Source organism: Dryobates pubescens, chromosome 29 (assembly GCF_014839835.1).
Source record: "Dryobates pubescens isolate bDryPub1 chromosome 29, bDryPub1.pri, whole genome shotgun sequence".
Taxonomy (NCBI): Eukaryota; Metazoa; Chordata; class Aves; order Piciformes; family Picidae; genus Dryobates; species Dryobates pubescens.
The window spans coordinates 6,287,193-6,305,869 of record NC_071640.1 but is presented as its reverse complement, the minus strand read 5'-3'; the positions used below and the strand labels follow the sequence as shown (position 1 = coordinate 6,305,869).

Genomic DNA, 18,677 nt, shown 5'->3' with positions numbered 1-18,677 from the left:
AACTGCTTCTTGATGAGCTCCCCTGCTAATTTAATGCTTAGATTTGCAAAATGTCAACAACACACCAGTGAGACAATTTTTTAATGCTGCAGAAGAACATGTGGTAGAGAAACTCCAAAATAAAAGTGGCATCCTTAGATTTCTATTTATAGTATCAGCTCTATTTCAAGCACTCGAGAGTTTAAATTCTAATTAGCCCATGTTAAAATATTCCTCTGTTTTGTTCTTATCTTGACAATAAATTCAACAGTTCTTCAAAAGCAGACTTGGAGCCTGCCTCATTTTATGTTATTTTCATTAAAGGAGTAAAAGCTTAAAATACCTACAGAAAGAAAAAAACTGCCAGAAGCCTGAGCCAGGCAGATGTCACCATACTGGAATAACATGGGCCCCACTCTGTTACCCTGTAAGGCTGCAGGAGCCACTGAAGCCACTGGGACCACCTATGAGAGCACTCAGAACTTGCAGTGGTCTAGCCTGGAGGTCCATGGGCTTCGTACCACTCCCCTGTGCCATGAGTACATCTGCTAGGGAGCTGCTGCAGCCTTTTCAGCCCAACCAAATTCACTAGGGAGCCCTTGAGGACCATCCCGTATGGACTGCCCTACAGGATGCTTTATCACCCGAGCTGGGTACGTACCAGAGTTTGGTGTGGTGGGGGAGTTTGTCTGGTTGTTCTGGACGGCCGCGGCCACGGCGTGCGCTGCAGTCACAGCCGTCTTTGCCGCGTAGAGATTGGCTTCTTCCTGGAACTTCCCAATGTTCTTCTTGTACCTGATTCTCTTATTTCCAAACCAGTTGGACACCTGCAGAGGAGAGAGGTGGGAAGGGTGAAGGACACAAAGCGCTTGACCTGGCACAGCATGATCCCTTCAAGACGTGGTGTTTGGTTCAGCAAATGGGAGGGCCCCAGCCCCCAGCCTGTATCTGCCATGCGCTCCAGTTAACAAAGTAACCAAGCAGCAGTTAAACATTACTATGGATATGAAGGAGCATGATCTGACTCTGCTTCTCTGTTGGCAAACTGATGCACGAGGGGCAGCTCTGGTGACAGCATATCCTGGAACTTTCTGTAGCATGTAGTATACCATTGTCTCCTGCTTCTATGAGCCATTTGTCAACAAAATCAGTGCAAGACCCCGAAATCTGCTGAAGGGGACCAAGGTCTGGTTGAGTGAAGGTGAGCGGGCAGTGAGAGCAATTGTTCTTTATTTTTGGGCTGGAACAACCTTGGCAGCCCACTCATAGCATCGTGTTTGGTCGGCTGAAAATGAAAAGAATCATATAAATCAATAAAGGCTGAAAAGTCACTTTGTCATCTCCCTTTGAAGATACTGTACTGAAGCCAAGATGGCTCATGGGGCACTGACTATTAACCCATGCAGAGGTCACGGCTGGAGCTGCTTGAAAAAGTTCATACAATCTTTCTCCATGGCTTTGTTTAACTTCAGCTGCCACAACAGAGTTCCTAAATAAAAAACCCAGCTTGTAACATGGACAATGGCCACTGCTGCTGAGACTAGAGAGTGTCTGCAACACCACAAAGGTAAAAGGGAGAGGACGAGTAATAACACAAATGGTTATCAGCCATCCCTGCAACAAGGGACCTGGCACAGGGAGAGACAGGAGCTGGGGTCCTGTGCTCCTCAGAGCCCCTCACCCCATGGCTGCACCCACCATGAGCCACAGCAGCTCTGCAGCACCTCTCACCCCATTGTGCTCCATCACAGCGCCCAGTAAGGCGCACACACCACAGCACCCAGAAAAGCACCCTGCTGCAGGAAGGAGACGAATCCTGCTCTATTTTATGTAGCTATAGCTTTTGTTTAAACACAATTAATGAAAAGCCTCCAGCTTTGAACAGGAATACGAAAGGTACCTTATACATTCTGTTCCCTAGATAATACTCTATCGTATTCTATATATTGCACTTAATATTACCTTGTCAGTCAGAGAAGCAATAATACATTAATGAAACCTAGCAAATAATTATTGTGGACAATCAGATTATGCTTTATTAACAGTTTCATAATTGAGGAATCTCTGTACATCAACTGTATTGTCCACGGATGTGTACGAGACCCCTCTGTTTATGTACGCCCCTGGACCAATCAAACAACAGCCATCACTAATAAAGGTTTATTTAATTCTCACAGTAAAATTTTAATATCACCAGCAGCCTGGGGAAGCCTCAATGAGTGGATTTGCTTGACATCAGATCGTTTCCATTCTGCTAGTCCCAATACTTCTTAATCTTTAATATCAAGGCAATTAAAATTAATGGCCACTCATCCAGAGCCACTGTGGGCAGTGTTTCCTTGACATCAATTGTTTGATGGGATTACCTAGAGGTTAAACTAACAAGCAAGGTTTAATTGGAAGCAATGAGAGGAGCAGTGATCGTACGTTATGTTTAACCTGCATACCACATCTAAATGAATATCCAGAAATGTGAAACTATTTCTGAGATTAAAGTCTGTGCCCTGTGTGCCAGCAGGGCTTGGCACAGCTGCCCTGAGGAACCACGGTGTCCTTCTGGGCTAACGGGCCCTTTCACCTCCCAGCCAAAGGACTTTGCTTTCCCTTGGAACACATCAGTGAGGGGCTGCCACAGAGCGTGCCATGGCCTAGGGGCACACAAGGGCTCTGGCCAGATGTGCATGGCCAACATGGGTGGTTGGATGGGACCAGGGCATGGCTTGGGTAGAAGCTGTGCCAGGCAGGATTTAGGCTGGATTCACCACCATGGAGTTTCTCCCAGGTGCTGGCTGCCTGAAGCTTCCCTTGCCCCATCCTGGAGCACACCTCACCCTGCCCTTACTGGTGGCACTGGCACCCTCAACGGGGGCACCAGGGTACCGCTGCTGGGTTGCCCCAGGTCAGCACCGGCACAAGACGCAGTGCCCTGGCTCCTCAGCTAGCCCCACAATCATCCTAAAGATGAAAGTTGCCTCCACTGTGAGCTGCTTCACAACACATTTTTCATTAAAACAAACTATCTCTTCACATAAAAAACCAATGAACATCTTTCTCCCCCAATCATTGAAGGCCAATTAATTAATTTGGCTTAATTGTATATTACATTTCAAACAATACTGTTGCACTTATTTATCATGGTAATTGCAATGTTAAATAAAAAGACAATAAATTATTACTTAAACCATCAAGATGCCTAATGTGGGATTTGGGATGGGGCAGGCCTGCCTCGTGTCTCCGCACTGGCTGATGTCATGGGATAAATCAGCGCTCGTTCTGCAGGAGACGCAGCTGACATGAGAGCATCGCTGCTGAAATTAGTGAACTACGTGTTTATGGAGCACAGGAAATTTTCCATTGTGTTCCCAAGCATTTGTAGCACAGAGTTGGTGTTCCACACCTAACCCAATGGCACAAAATAGACAGTTTTGAAAATCAGTGTGGCACAATTGTGGTGCATGACCTAAATGAAGAATTTTTTACCTCTAGAAACTATTTAATTAAGCTTGGGGCTTTTTTTCCCCCCCTTGCTTCCCATATGATGTCCAAAGGCAAGAGCCTATATATCCACAGATCTCCCTGTCAGCCTGCTTACAGAAAGGGACTCAGATGAAGCAGGGGCAGGAGGGGTGTTGGAAACCAGCTTCTGCATTCTTTCTTTAAAAGAATTTTAAATATATTTCCTTGTCAACCACATCCTTCTTTTGTTTGAAGCGGTGAAAAATGTTATTGCTGTAATCCACTGACATGCTTTCAGCAATGACTCTGCCCTCTCTATAGCCCATATGATAGACTGATAGTTGTTCATGACACCCTGAAAGAGGCTCATCTGCAAAAGTATAAAACATCAGCCTCGCAGCCATGGTAAGGGGAGAACAGATGATACAGTTTATCTCCCTGGAACACGTGCTGATCGGGTAGCTCTAAATTACAGCCGACGATGCTCAGTTAAGGACATTTTTTTCCCCTAGAATTACCTTTCCCATACTCTTAAAAATGGAATTGTGCAAGATGTTCGTCTTAATAAATACTTTGTCTTTATGCTTTTCTTGAAAAACCTTCTCTACATATTATTTTAAACACCAATATCAAAACTGAAACCATCTATCTCCCATCTGCAACTAAATGATTCTGGGAGACAATTTTCTTTGCAGCTCAGTAAAGTGCTATGGCAGCAAGATTTTCAGTGAGCTGCTTAATCTGGGGGGAGGATCACCCAAAACACTCACTAATTAAGTATTTGAGGGAGAAAATGGTCTGCCACACATCTGCCCCCAGCATTTACAAGGCACTGACAGTACAAGAAAGAAACACCTTGGATCATTGTTAGGAGAGGCTAAGGAGGAAGCTTGGCTTAGCCAGAAAAAGGACAAAGCCTCTTTATCGAACATGAGCCACAACCTCCAGGAGTTTGGAAAGCCATTCATTATTTTTGGTTTTGTTTTTTTCCATTTTCCAGCTCTTTTGCACCTCCAGCATGTTTGTAGCACTGGAGGCAAATAAGGCACAGTGCCAGGCACAGTGATGTCTGAGGGACTCCTGGTCAAGGCTGGAAATACCTTTGTGGTCTCAGAGATTTTTCATGAGAGCCCTGTGCAAGGTGTAGCTCAGTCATTTGCTTGGATGCCATCGCTTATCCCATGTGATGCTACTCCTGCCAGTATTTTAAATGACTGCTCAATTCACCCCTGATTTCTGGACTGCATCCTCTTGACTTCTGCTGCCAGACACCAGAGCAGTGTGCACTGGCTATTTTACAGTGCCTGCCCAGAACTTTTCTGCTAAATGACCTCAAAAATATATACATTTTTCAGTACAAAGAAAGACAACTTCAACCCAGTTTGACCAAGCAAATACTAACTAACCCTGCAGTCCAGCCATGCAGCCTTTGGAAGTGCCTTTGAAAATCAAAGATAAGGATATCCATAGCACTCACATTTTCTAGCTGTGACAGCAGATCTATCAGGAACTTAAGCAGCCAGCTGATCACAGGCACTCCCTCTCTCACATACATGCTCCTCTCCCATCAGATGATACATTGCCCTGTTTTCAGGCTTTCCCATCATCCAGAGCTTTTCCTCATCATTTATAGTATCTTGCCAGAGTGAATCCCTAGCCATGGCCTCACACCTGCACCTCTGACAGCCAGTGCCCAGGTTGTGTGGTCAGCCCTGCCCTCACTCCAGGCTGGAACATGTCACCCTGCCAAGCTCAGGGCAGTGCATGCAGTGCTACAGAGGACACAATGCAGCTACTCCCATCGCTCACTCAGGCTTCCTAATGGATTCAAGAAACAACTAATTCATGCTTCTATCAAATATTAAAGAGACAAACCTATATTCGTGTCACAGGCTCATTGCTGCTTCTATGTTTTTGGAACATCTGCCTGTCTTTTATTCCATTCTACAACATATACACTAAATCTTATCAAACAACCAATTAAGAAAGAAATCAGATCTATTAGCACTAGAAACAATCAGTTATGGCTTCTCAAATGTTCCATCTCATTTCATTCAGTCACTTCAGCCTTATTTGGATCTAGCTTTTTTTCTGTCCACTCTGCGGGATCACTACCTCCTTGACTGCTAGGCACAATCTGGGTGGACAAAAAGCATCTCTTCAGCAGGTCTGTGATGTCATGTACTCTCTCCCAGTTATATTTTGTCAGCAGAGCTGAAGAACTTCTGGTTTCTCCAAGTTAGTGGTGATGGCGTTGCCTCTCCTAACCACTTAGTAGACTGCCATGGCTCACATGGGAAGATTTCTGGACATCACTTACAGAAGGAATTGCTATAAATCATCTTGTACCCAGAGGACTGAAACCAGCAGCAAGATGAAGGGCTGCAGACCAAGGTGCCTGGCCAGTCATGTGCTCTAAGGCTGCTTGGCTGGTTCTAGGCATCCACTGCAGCCACAGAGTTGCCTGTGGGCGTGGAAGTGCTGTCCAGCGGCTACCATGGCTGCCCTGTAGCTGCCGGGGCAGCAGTTGCCTGCATGATGCTGACAGTAATGAAGAAGCACTGAGAGGGAATGAATTCAGTGCTGAACTCTCCCCCAAAAAAACCTCCTGCCCATCATCACAACTACTTGTAAATGGACTGGGAGAAACTGTCCCAGTCTCCATGCCTTGCCTTTCACTGGCACAGGTGCTTCCCACCCTGCTCAGAGCACAGTAAGTGCTGCATGCTGAGGAGTGAACAAGGAGAGAGCAAGGCACACACATCTCCGCTGGCCTCATGTGTCCTTTGCCAGGTTTGTGCTGAGGGTGCATCCAAAGTCAATTAAGTAACACCAAGTTTGGGGGAGCTGGGCAGCCTTTCATTTGGAAGTCTTCAATAAAGTGCCTGAATTTTTCATGCATTCAAGGGAGACCTATAAAGTAAATCTCAACTCAGGTCTTAATTATAAAGCTAAAGGTTGCATCGCTAGCAATGCCAATAGTGCAGCCTGCAATCATTAATAGTTAACACATTTGCCGCAGGCATTGTTCCTCTAAAAGACATGAAATATTGATAAGTGGAGCTGACAGAGCTGCGAGGAGAGAGCACACTGGCCCTCAGAGTGGGCAGTGGGGTGGCTGGAGAACTTGGAAACTGCTGGTGAGCTTTCCCTGCCACTCAAATACAACCTTTGCAAGATATAAGAGCCAGACTGGCTGTGGGGAAATTTGGGGGTTCTATCAAATGTACAGGCCACAAGAAACACAAAGTGTTGTTTTCTTCCTTAAACTCTCTGGGGACATGAGGCTTGATGGAGCAGTGTCATCAGCCTGAACATTGCTGAAAGACACCAGTCCAGAGCTGGGAATGTACTATGGCCTGTACAGAAAGCAGCCAATAGTGAGCTGTTCTGATTAGGGAGATGCTCGTTTCCTTGCATTAACTCCACAGCAACATCTGGTATGTGATAAAAGCTGCAAATCTGCCTAATACATTTTTGCTACAGAGAAACCTCTTATGTCAATTCAGTATGTTGAGAGGCTGAATCTCTCACTGCCTTAGAAAAACAACTTCCAGCAATCAAAGAAATTCTGATCTATAGAGATAGATTATATGTTTGTCAATAAACTGGCCTTCCCCCAAAATAACAGTGAGCTGTAACAAATTTGTGACAGAAAGACTCAGCAAGGAATCTCACTGCCTGCACAGAGAGAAAGCTGCCAGCCTTACACCCTTTTTATTTCTGTCTTCATCTTTGCATGCATGCTCCTTTTACCCCAGCACAACCCCAGCCTCACAGGCATGCTGCCTTTCCTGTGGAGCCCTGCTGAACTTCATCATGGTCAACAACACAAATCTGAAGGGATTGTAAAGGTGCATTGTGCAGGGACCTGCTCCACATTGCACGCCTCCGTTGGAAGCACACCACAGAGCCTGGAGGGCTGGAGCCTGGAGCTTCACAAGGGGAGCCAGGTGGTCAAGGCACTGCCCAGGAAGCAGAGAGACAGGGGCCAGGATTCACTCCCACCTGTTGCTTACCTGTGATACTGTGATGCTGCATTTCTTTGCCAGCTCTTCTTTGGCTTCTTCACTGGGGTAGGGGTTACTGAGGTGGGAGTAAAAATACTCATTCAAGATTTCTGTGGCTTGTTTACTGAAGTTACGTCTTTTCCGCCTGAAATAAGTAAAGAAAATCAGAGCTGTTCTTCCAGATGCAAACAGGCCTCCAGCAGGGTCAGCTGGGCTGCAAGTGACCCTTGTTGCACACCTGTGCTGCAGCACACAGCAACACAACAGCACTGTTCAGTACCCTGATACCTCCCATGGGGCTCAGCTCTGCCCTAAACAGCATGATGAGAGGGCTGTGGGCTCCAGTGCTCACATTCCTACATCCACCCTGCAAGAGTCCAGACTCTGCTTCTGGCTTCATGCCATCCACCTCCACCCAGGATTCCATCCCGTGGGTGCACATCTGTGTGTGGTGGCAGAAAACATGATGAAGCAAGAGGCAAGGCAGGGTGCTAAGCCTGAAGCACCTCTCACCCGAGTATAGAACCCAGCCTGAATCTCCCAACCGTTAAACCACTCCATGCTGACAGCAGCCTAATGAACCTCACTCCTTTAGCACAGGTCAGCTGGGGCTTCTGCACAGGTGTCTGGGGTGAGCACGGTGGAAAAGGACAGCATGGCCTCACTGACGTGTCCTTACATAGCACTCATTGAGCTAATTGGCTTTCATGAGCAAGTAGCTTTCAGGCTTTGCGAGGGAGACCCATCTGTGCACCCTCCTGCTGAGGGCAGAGAAGAGCCCAGGCTCTCACACACCACCTGGGATATGTACTGAGGTGTGTGGCCTCACAGCAAAGCCTTTCCAGAGCACACCGCCAGCATGTTCTCCAGCCAGCCCAGCCATGAGGCAATGCCAGCCAGGGAACCCCACAGCACCTCCGGCAGGGCAGGGCAGGCAGCCGGCCGTTGCTGTGCTCTCCCACACTGATTACAGCATGCACACATCTGTGGTGCCTTCCCCCTGCCTGACATCGGCTGCTCTCCCTCTCTCCTGAACATCCTCTCGAAAGCACCGGTTAAACATTTCCTTCAGAGCTCCCTTCCCCTCAGGGCTGGTTGCAATCAAACTGCCTGTGCCCGAGGCCAGCCGGCAGCCGAGCGCAATCCCCAGCGCTCTCTTCCAGCAGTATCACGATGCTGCTAACTACACTGTATCCTGGAGCAGGCAGGCTCTCTCCCTAGAGCTATGTTTATCTCATTACTGTGCTTCCGCTCATTTTGCCTTATTTACCTTCCTCCTTTTTAAAGAAATCACTTTAAAACATGCATCTGCAGCTCTACCTTTGCAGTTCCTGGCACTCTCTGCAGACATTTTCTCCGACTGGCTGTAATTACCCTAATTTCCACACCTGCCAGTGACCTCCTTGTTAATAACAGGATTCTGCTCTTGTTTCACTCCTCACAGCTTCCAGGTGTGAAGCAGGAGCTGGCTGCTGCAGGGAGGCTCTGCCTGGTGCCGGCTGCTCCTCCTGTCTCGGCCAGGCACTGGCAGCTGCCATGGCCCTACTCACCAAGAGGAGCCCTGTGAAAGGGCCGGGGATCCATGTCCCACCTCGTCAGGACTTAGACACAAAGCTGCCTGTGTCTAAAAACCCTTCTGAATCCCTGCCTGTCTGCTCCACGGAATCATTTTGGCTGGAAGAGATTGTTAAGATCATCAAGTCCAACCATTAACCCAGCAAGTCACCACTTAACCACATCCCTCAGCACCATATCCACATGGCTTTTAAACCCCTTCAGGGATGGTGACTCTACCACTTCCCTGGGCAGCCTGTTCCAGCGCTTGACAACCCTTTCAGCGAAGAAATTTTCCCTAATGTCCAACCTGAACCTCCTCTGGAGCAACTTGAGACTATTTCCTCTTGTCCTATTGCTTGTTACTTGGGAGAACAGACTGGACCCTATCTGTCTCCAACCTCCTTTCAGGGAGTTGTAGAGAGTGAGAAGGTCTCCCCTCAGCCTCCTTTTTCCAGGCTGCACAACCCCAGTTCCCTCAGTCACTTCTCACAGGACTTGTGCTCCAGACCCTTCACCAGTGTTGTTGCCCTTCCCTGGATATGCTCCAGCACCTCAACATCCTTCTTATAGCGAGAGGCCCAAAGCCAAACCCAGTATTCAAGGTGTGGCCTTGCCAGTACAGAGTACAGGGGACGATCCCTCCCTAGGGCAGGACAGCCAGCCCACTTTGGAGGCTGCAGGCTGTGGGGGTGGGCTGTGAGCTCCAGCAGTGACACAGGTGTCTGAGGGACATGTGCTTGCTGTGAGCAGTTTGGAAGGTGCTGTCTTCTTCTGTGCCCCAGTCAGGCGACAGCTTGTTGGGAGGCGAGCCAGCGGATCTGGCTTTCAGAAGCGTCGGTGCCCTCCTTACCTCGGGCACATGCAGCTGCTAACCCAGCATCAGCCGCAGCCCACGGGCAAGTGCCTCCCAGAGAACTTAGCTCTTCCATTACAGGGTCAGTGTTTTGCAAGGCTGGCCTTATGCTGCAAGACATCAGTACTGGCAGCCATTTAAACAACTGCTGTGGTGACAAACCAGCCCTTTGTGCAGATCCTGTGTAACTCACATAGGAGCAGGGTAAACAAGCAAGCATCAGGTAAACAAGCCTGGCCCTTGCACTAAAATACATAGAAGAGACATTGCTGTGGATGAAAGCTCTGTGCAGGCACCCTCCCTTTCACAACAGCTGCTGGGTAAAGAACAAGGGCTGGGAACTTTTGCTGGGGCAAAGCAGCCCTTACCCACTTGGGGACACAAGTCCCTGGTCTACCCAGCAATTGTCCCTTCCCACCAGAAAGAGCTGGAGACACTCGCCTCTGCCTTACCTGGCATCAAGGAACCTTGATCTTAAAATCATTACTGCTTCACAAGTACTTTGTTTAAGTTGCATCTGGATGGAGCTGAATTTTCGATGAATGATGCCCACCATCCTTTCAATCTCCTTGGGAGAGATGGGACGTGTCCGGCTCTGTTCTCTGAGAAGGTTCATCACATGTGTGGTAAACTCATTACATGCCTGTGAAGGAAGGAGAGGCTTAGAAATTGTTTTGTGCTGTCACACAAGGACACAAGCTCAGGTCTGGCTCTTGAGGGGGAAAGCAGTGTCAGGGTGAGGGGCTGGGGGACCTTGTGCAGCCCTCTCCCCATCCCCTCCACACACATGCAACTGCAGGAACAGATCACACACACCCTGACCGTGAGACTTGGGACCATGCTGGGGCAGCCAGCAGAGCTGACCAACTGCTGAACAGCTCCTTCCAAGATCCCCACGTCCCCAGCCAGACCACAGTGGACAGAGGTCAGGACTGGTGGGTGCAATGGCTGTGGGCAGGAGAAGGACGTAAGCAGGGCCCAGCACACATTCAGAAGCCAGGTGAGCTAACCCTGGGAAGGGCTGCCTGTCCTGCAGCCCGCTGAGCCTCAGGCAGCCAGCAGACAGGGCTAACACCCTGCAGCAGGGGAGGAGCTCTAGAATTTTGCAAGGCACCGCATGTGTCCCTTTAGAAGGCGGGCTTCAGCAAAGCCATGCCCAAGCCTGGCCCAAAGTACTGAAGAAGGGAAAGGATGAGGAGCCATCAATTATCAGTCCCAGACTATGCAGGTGAACAGACATGATGACATAAACTTCTCCAGGCTGCATCACCAACAGACACCACCTGATCCAGGCCTCAGCAGGACCAGGCTGTCATGCTGGCATCCTGGCTCCTCCTGTGCTGTCTGGAAGCTGCCACAAACTGCTGATTTATATCTGCCTTCTCTCTTTCAAAAACAAACACCAGGACTGCAGTCTGCTAGACAGAGCTGTGTGGTGGCCATAGGGCTAATCCCTTACTGGGGAGCAGCCTGATACTGGAGCACAATTTGGGCACTAAGTTCCCCCTGTCCCAGTGGAGCCCTGGGAAGAGGAGAGGGGGCTGGGCATTGTGCTGGCCTCCACAGGGTCCATGGGCAGCACAAGGTGAACTGCTCTCTGCATCTCAAACCCGGATCAGACAAGGTAGATGTACACAAGGCTGATGTGCTCACAGGAGGCCTGCATGTCAGCTACACAGGGGCTGGCCATCATAACCACCACCAGGCTGTGAGCACAGCCAAGTAAGACCATAGGACTTTGCTCTTGTGCATCTAATGCAACAGAAACAAGCACAATGCTCAGCCGCCAATAAATCACACAGAGGAAACATTGCAAGTATCTTGTCCAGCCACCGTACATTACACATCTGTTTGACTCTAGCTCCCCTTTCTCCTCTATAGCCAGGGTGAAAACTATCTACGCTATTTGTCCAACAACTACATTTTTCAGGGATTCTCCTGCATTTCAATGGATTGTGTGAAGGAAGGAGTTAAAAGTGAAAAGTTTATGCATCTAAAAACTCATCATTTCCTATAACATTCACTGAACGTCTCACAACTTATTAAGTGAAGCCATCTATGAATGCAAATGCTGATTAGCAATTTGGCAATAGCCCAACATTCACAGAATTCACATAGCTTTTCTTTAAACCAGTAGTTCATACATGATTAATTAGAACATCTCATTTATGTAGTGTGCACTTTAGCTCATTACTCTAAGTAAAATTCGTTAAGTATTTACATTTAGATAATTAAAATCTGGGTACACCCTTAAGAAAGATGCATACACTTCAGGCAAAGTGATTTTTTTTTTCCTTTACACTACTGAAAGTAAATTACAGGCTAATTTACATCCTTGCAGCACCCATTTGGAGGCAGCACTCTGGTGAGGCTCGGTGAGCCTTGGTGCAGACGACCGTTGCTGGCTGAGGTTACATCAGCTCACCACCACTTCACGCCAGCTCAGACACGACAGCTCCTCCTGCCTCCAGCTCCCTGCCCTTCTCAAGACTTTCTGAGCTCCAGGTGAAGGAGTTCAATGCATCTCATCCTCACTTTCCATTTGCATATTTTCTTTCTTCCTGTTTTGACATTTCAGGCAGCAAAACTCATGGAGCAGACCAGCTGCTGTCCCCTCTTGCCATGGTGAAGTAATAAGGATGCTGTCCTCAGCAACCCTGGCCACTATCCTCTCGCCCAGACAGCACAGGACTTGTCCTGATGACCTGTTTCTCCTGCTTCCATCCCAAAGCTTTGCCCTGTGTAAAGGCAGACCTGACACAGTAATTCACCAAGCCCCCAGGGAAGTGCAGCAGTCCCCAGCAGGAGTGGGGCAGGCAGACAGGCACTAGTGCCTGCTCCTGCTGGCTTCACTGCACTGGAGCTGCATCCCTCCTCTGTGACATCTGCTCAACTTCCTGGACAAACTTAGCATGAAAAGCTTGGGTTCAGCCATCCAACTGGTGGTAAAAGACCCAGCTTTGGCTCCCCTGGCAAATGATGCACAAAAGTAAGGTCACATAGACACCAAAATGCAGCAGCTCTCTCCCTGAGACTCGTGAGCAGCTCTGACTGTCCCAAAGAAGGAACGGCTGAAACCTACAGTTTGCCACTTGCCCACTTGTTTGCAGGTCTGGGAAATTCAGTTTTAAAGTACAATAAAAATGGTAACTGTTGCATTAAAAATATTGTCAGATCTGTCTTTTCTATGAGAAATGATTTCTCCACCAATACAGTATCAAAATTTGGGATGCTTCAAAGCTAGAGTTTCTTGCATTTGAGAAGCAAAACTGTTCCCTGAATTGACTTGAACTGCTTGCTGAGACTTTGTTTGGTTATAGCTACTTAGAGAGCCTGCTTTTCATTTATCTTCACCAGCACCTCCCATCTGCAGAGCTACCTCAGTGCAGCAGAGTGGAAGTAAACTCAGAAGGCTCTGATGCTTTGTCTTGTTTTCTCTTGTTTATTTATAGCATCCGAGCTACTTGATCCCTTTTTCAGTACTATTTTTCAGGCCTCTGCTTGGTGTCCAAGACATTATTAATAATGTCAGGTTATAAGTGATGGCCTTGTTACCCTGCTCAGAAACCTTGTAGAAGCAGGGATGCTCCTGCTAGCCTTAATGCTTCATCAAGACTCCTCAGACAAGTGCAAGAGAAAGAGGAAATGGCCCAAAACAGTCTTCAGGGGCACGGTGCCAGCCAGCATTCTGTGGGGCTGGTGGCAGCTTCTGAGCGGCCACATTTCAGCCCCGTTTGGGGTGAATTCAGAAGACATCCGTGAACTCAGGAAGCAGGTTCCCAGCTGCTCCAGGAGGCCTGGGACCCTTACAGTACTTTCGCCTACAGCAAAAAATGTATTTCAGTGTAATTATAGAAGATAGCTTTCAATATGTCATCTCTATTATAGGAGCTGTAAATTATGGAAGGAGCTGCCTGTGTACGGCCATTTCTCCCGGCGCAGGCGAGGGGAGCGCTGTGTGATGGCGTGACACACTTTCCACTTCTCTTCCTTCCTTTTATTTTTTTCCTTTTTCCCCAGTGCATTCCCCGAACTGGCAACAAATATCAGGATCAAACTCTGCCTGCAAAGTGTCTCCAGGAAACCACTCTGGTTCCTGCTGCCAGCTGCAGTGGGACCACAGGAGCTCCTGTGCGGGGAGAGAGATGGCAGGATAGAGGTGGGCAGGTGCCCTGCGTGGTGCTGAGCGGCTCTCTGGCACAGGCAGGTGCCCTGCATGGGAATGAGCTACTCCCTGGCACAGGCAAGTGCCCTGCGTGGGTATGAACTGCTCAAGCTGCTCCACAGCTGCAGGAGAGCAGCCGTCTCTCAGGAACCTGCAGAGACACAAAGTCCTGGCTGCTCTCGGCTGCAGAGACGAGCACTGCATTGAGACTAACTGTCAGGACACAGTTTGCTGCAAGGCTGGGGAAATTATCCTGTTTCTGTAGAGCAGACGTTGCTGGGTGTCAAGATCCACAGGGAAGCATACATGTTTCAGATCAGCTCCACCTCTCTCTCATTCTCCTAGCAGCACTTGAGCATCCTCCAAAGTTTCCTGTGGTGTGGACGGATGGCTGTGACATTTCAGCCGAAACCTTTGTAAATGGAGCTACAGGGCTAAAAATGCTCCCGTTTCCCCCACATCATTAAACTTATTAGAGTCAAAGGACTCTTGCCAGGAAGCGGCTGCAAGCACCAACCTGCCGTTGCTCTGGCCCCAGATCTATCTCCACCCCCTGTCCCTGCGCTTACAAGGCACACTCCTGCTGGCTGATGCTCGTTAATCCAACAGCCAGCCCCATCTCCACCACAGGCTGCACACCACAGCCCTGCAGTGCAAGGAGAGCCCAAGGGTCTGTGAGGATGTTTGGGGTCCTTGGAGGGCACAAGAGGGATTAGTTTGAGGGAGAAAAGGAGATCTGAACAAAGACACCATCACTTATTTGCTCATCTGTTGGTTCATCACTCGAACAACACAGTGAAAGAGGTGGCACAGATGAGGCAGTGCCGCTGGCACCTGAACCCCACCAAGCCACTGGCATCTGAGCCACACGATGCCCCTGGACCTGAGCCACACCATGCCAACAGCACCTGAGCCACATTGTGCCACCAGCACCTGAATCACTCTGGCTTCATGCCAGCCGTGTACCACTCCAGCCATATTCTCACCAGTGTCTGCTGTGGGATGCTGTGTGGACTGTGCTGGTGAGTGCCATCCTCCCCCTCTTTCTCCATGCTCCCTTGGTGACCCACACGCACTCCCCACCACCCACTGACAACTCAGTGGGTACCTTTGCCTTTGTTGGTGGCATAAAAAAGCAAAGCAAAGCAGACAGAGACTGTTCAGAGGGTCTTTCACACAGAAAGGGAAACTTTAAAATAAAGCTTTATGAAGGCCCCCAGGCCCTGCTCTGTGCTGGCAAGACAGGCAGGGGACACAGGCTGGGACAGGGAGCAGGAACTGGGGAAGGAGCTGGGAGCACAGTGTGTTCCTCTCCTTGTCCTTGAGTTTTCAAGAGATTTGGTCACTGCCTCCACTTCTCTTTTGTGGCTCTGGGCTGTACAGCCCAAAGCTTTTTCATGAGAGGCTGGGGGCAAGGGCAGGACTTCCCCAGCTCAGCTCAGAAAACCACCAGCTGATGAGCTTCACTGAGCTGATTAGGCTCAGGGTTTTCAGGCTTTATTAGGACACCTCTGGGAAGGGAAAATGAAGACGTTGTTTGAGGTTTGCAAGGGCCAGGGGTCTTGTGCCATTATTCCCTCCTCCATCTCTTTTGATGCCATTGATCATTACAAAACCAGGAAACAAAGGAGGTCTCTCCATGGATTGCAGGGAAATCAAGGCAGTGCAGCCCCTCACCCCATGGGCAGGAAGCCAACTGCACCCAGCAGCACCCAGCAGTATGTGGCAAAAGCTTCTGGTGCCACTAGTGTAGCAAATATATTGGGTCACCAGGCCCCCACAGTGAATGTAAATCCATGGATCTCTTCAGCACACTTATCACTCCAGACACTAAGTGCTAGTGTCCACCTGAACTCAGATTTCCATACCCTCCTATCCATAGTGGATGCTCCTGAAGCCTGGGCTAGGTGCTGTGCTGGCACTTCACTTCCTGCTCCCTTGCCACCTGCTATGGCAACCCATTTTGGCCAAGCCTTGCATCAGAGCCTCCCGTCACCTGTGCCAAGAGTTCATGGACCAAGTTTGCCAGCACACCCCTCATCTGCCTGCACCCTCCAAGTCACCAGACCCAGCCTTGTAACACGTCATCACGGGTGTGAAATCAGCACTGAGCAGCAGACAACTCTGCTCTGCTCTCTCTCTCTCTAGGATGGCTCAAAGGGGAGGAACATGGGCTCAGGTGTTGATTTTAGGTGGTTACAGACAACAGAAAACACTCAGGCATGCAAGACATGCGTCCTGGGTCCAGCGAGCAGTTCCTCGAAGCCCAGCAGACTCCTGCAGCACCATGGATCTTTGCCAGGGAGAGGGGTAGGGAAGGGAAGGAGGGGTTGTGGTCCGGAGCTGGGCAGCAGTAGGCGCTGGCAAGCAGAGGTGCAGAGGAGAGCAGTGGCAGGTACATGTACAACTGATAGGCTGATGTCTGACCTGTTCATATTTCTCCAGCTCTGTGTGATAGATTTGTCTGATCTGGGTCAATTTGGCTCTGTAATCTGAGTGTTCAATAGAGTTATCTGAAGACCCTCCAGAGGCTGCTGCGGCTGCAGCTGCTGCCGCCGATCCCCCACCTTTCTCCGGACCTGAGACTCCTTCTGCCAGAAGCATATTGTCTAGTCTCATTAGCTGGGGATCGGGAGGGTCTTCCTCCTGGGCTCCTCGGATGCTCAAACCTTGGGCAGAAAAGAGAGAACAAGAGAAAACAGAGTCAGTATTTCTCACATCTGCCTGGCCGCTGCCCACTCGCTGCACGCCTGCGAGGAGCCCTCCTGCACAGCCCTCCTGTCCGCGGGGCCACAGGGACTGGACCTGCTCCCCACAGGCACCCTCCTGTGGGGCAGGTCCCCTGAACCACAGCCCAGACAGGTGCTCTGCTGGGGACAGCTATGCAGCAGCACCCTCTGGGTTCTAATACAGAGCAAGAACATCATCACGGGGCATATAAAGGACCTTGCACAATTTTTAAACACTTCATTTTAAATATTAAAGGAGTATTTGCATGAGTACAGAGACACACATCCTCCAGATGTGTTCCAAGAACAGCTACAGCCACACAAGGCTGGCATTATCCTATACATTATATCACTTTGATGTAAGACCATGTGGTAAAAGTAAGTGCATTATTTATTGGGAAATAATTGATTTGCTTCTCATTTCCTTTCAAATGGATCTAAGCACTGTATTACTCTTATGGAGACTTGTACCACTGGATTACATCCCTCTTACAAGGTCCAAGCATTGGTTTAAAGTGCCTGGGGAAAACCTGCCACTTGCTCTTCAACTATGGGATACTTCAGGTGAAAAACAGCCCACCAGCACAGACCCCACAGACACAGCCATTTCCACAGGCATCTATGGTCTCTGGCTTCACACAGGTGGAGCTGAAATTTCACATCAGAGAGGGGAAATGGTGGGAGCATTGCTCCAGGAATGGCTGCTAAGAGTGGGGATACAGATGCTCCAGTGGCCCCCGCTCAGGGCTGCCCCACTCTCTGTAGGGCAGCTCCCACTCCACAGCATTGCTCACAGCCTAAGCACAAACAAGAAGGAATTAAACTTCCCCTCGCCCAGGGATTTGGTTGCTATCACGATGCCATGATACCGAGTGCACGTTTCCAATCGCCACTGCTCTTGCACTGCATTGTTGGGAACGGGATTTTAAATCTAATTTTTGTTTTAAATGGAGAATTTCCAAGGCGGTGCTCAGTCAGCAATCTTTCCTGCGTCCTATAGATCAAGGCTGACAATTTGTAAGTTTAATCAGGTCACACAGGCACGGTGCCAAGCTGTTATCAACAGTGCCAAAAAGAAAGTTTAAAAATAATTACAGCAGTACAAAACTCACCAGAGCCATGGCTCCTCGAATCAACACTTCCATTAGAGATGTAATGCAACCCTGTACATCCCAGCCCAATTAACCTGTTCAGAAGCAGGTACTCGTGCTCTGGGTGGAGCAGGCCCCAGGAGTCTGCTCTTGGCACCCTGTGTGCTTGCATGGGCGCTTGTGCCTGTCTCAGCTCCTCGCGGCAGCACAGGCTCCAAACAGGCTGTGCCAGACGAGCCAGCACCATCCACAGCTGCCATGCAGGCAGCTGAGAACCAGCAATGCTGCTTCCTGCACTAGCTGGGAACAGCAGCCGCTCCCCAATGACCGGATTTCACTCCGGGTGTCCTAAACTCCATGCATAGTGGGAGATAACCCCCTGACTGGCCAACCTTCCAGAGTCAAGGAAGAACAGCATTAGTTTTGCTCTAAAATACACATTTGAAGCCTGTTATCTTCTTTTTAAACTATAATTCCACATAATTTCATGGAAATAATAAAAATGTGTCATCATCTCTTTAAATTATTTCTCTTGCCCATTCAGAGATCCACAGATGAGCACAGTTTGACAACACCACACATCATTCTGGCATGTCCCTGGACTGGCACAATCCTGTTGGGGACAGCCTTGGCATGGCTCCAGCCACCCATGCTGCTCCCTGTGCCCATGCCTGGGGAGGGAGATGCAACACGTTCTGCAACAGGACAGGTGGTGATCTCCTGTCAAGGGAGCCCTGTGTCCACCACGGCTGTGTCAGGACCTCTGTGGCTTACCCCTTCACTCCCCTTGGACTCACTGCCCTTGCTCTTGCACAGTGTCTGGCCTGTGTGGTGTTC

At 49.2% G+C, this 18,677-nt stretch overlaps 1 protein-coding gene across 3 annotated transcripts in view; it reads right to left on the bottom strand.

The window, feature by feature from the left end:
- Positions 1-18,677, bottom strand: part of PBX3 (PBX homeobox 3) — a 116,994-nt gene that overhangs the window by 8,951 nt on the left and 89,366 nt on the right. For all 3 annotated transcript variants that reach the window (XM_054174221.1, XM_054174220.1, XM_054174222.1), the window contains exons 3-6: positions 16,448-16,689; positions 10,308-10,498; positions 7,455-7,590; positions 641-806 (exon numbers count right to left, since the gene is read on the bottom strand). In XM_054174221.1, the coding sequence (XP_054030196.1) occupies positions 641-806; positions 7,455-7,590; positions 10,308-10,498; positions 16,448-16,689 (735 nt within the window). The remainder of the gene's footprint in view (positions 1-640; positions 807-7,454; positions 7,591-10,307; positions 10,499-16,447; positions 16,690-18,677) is intronic.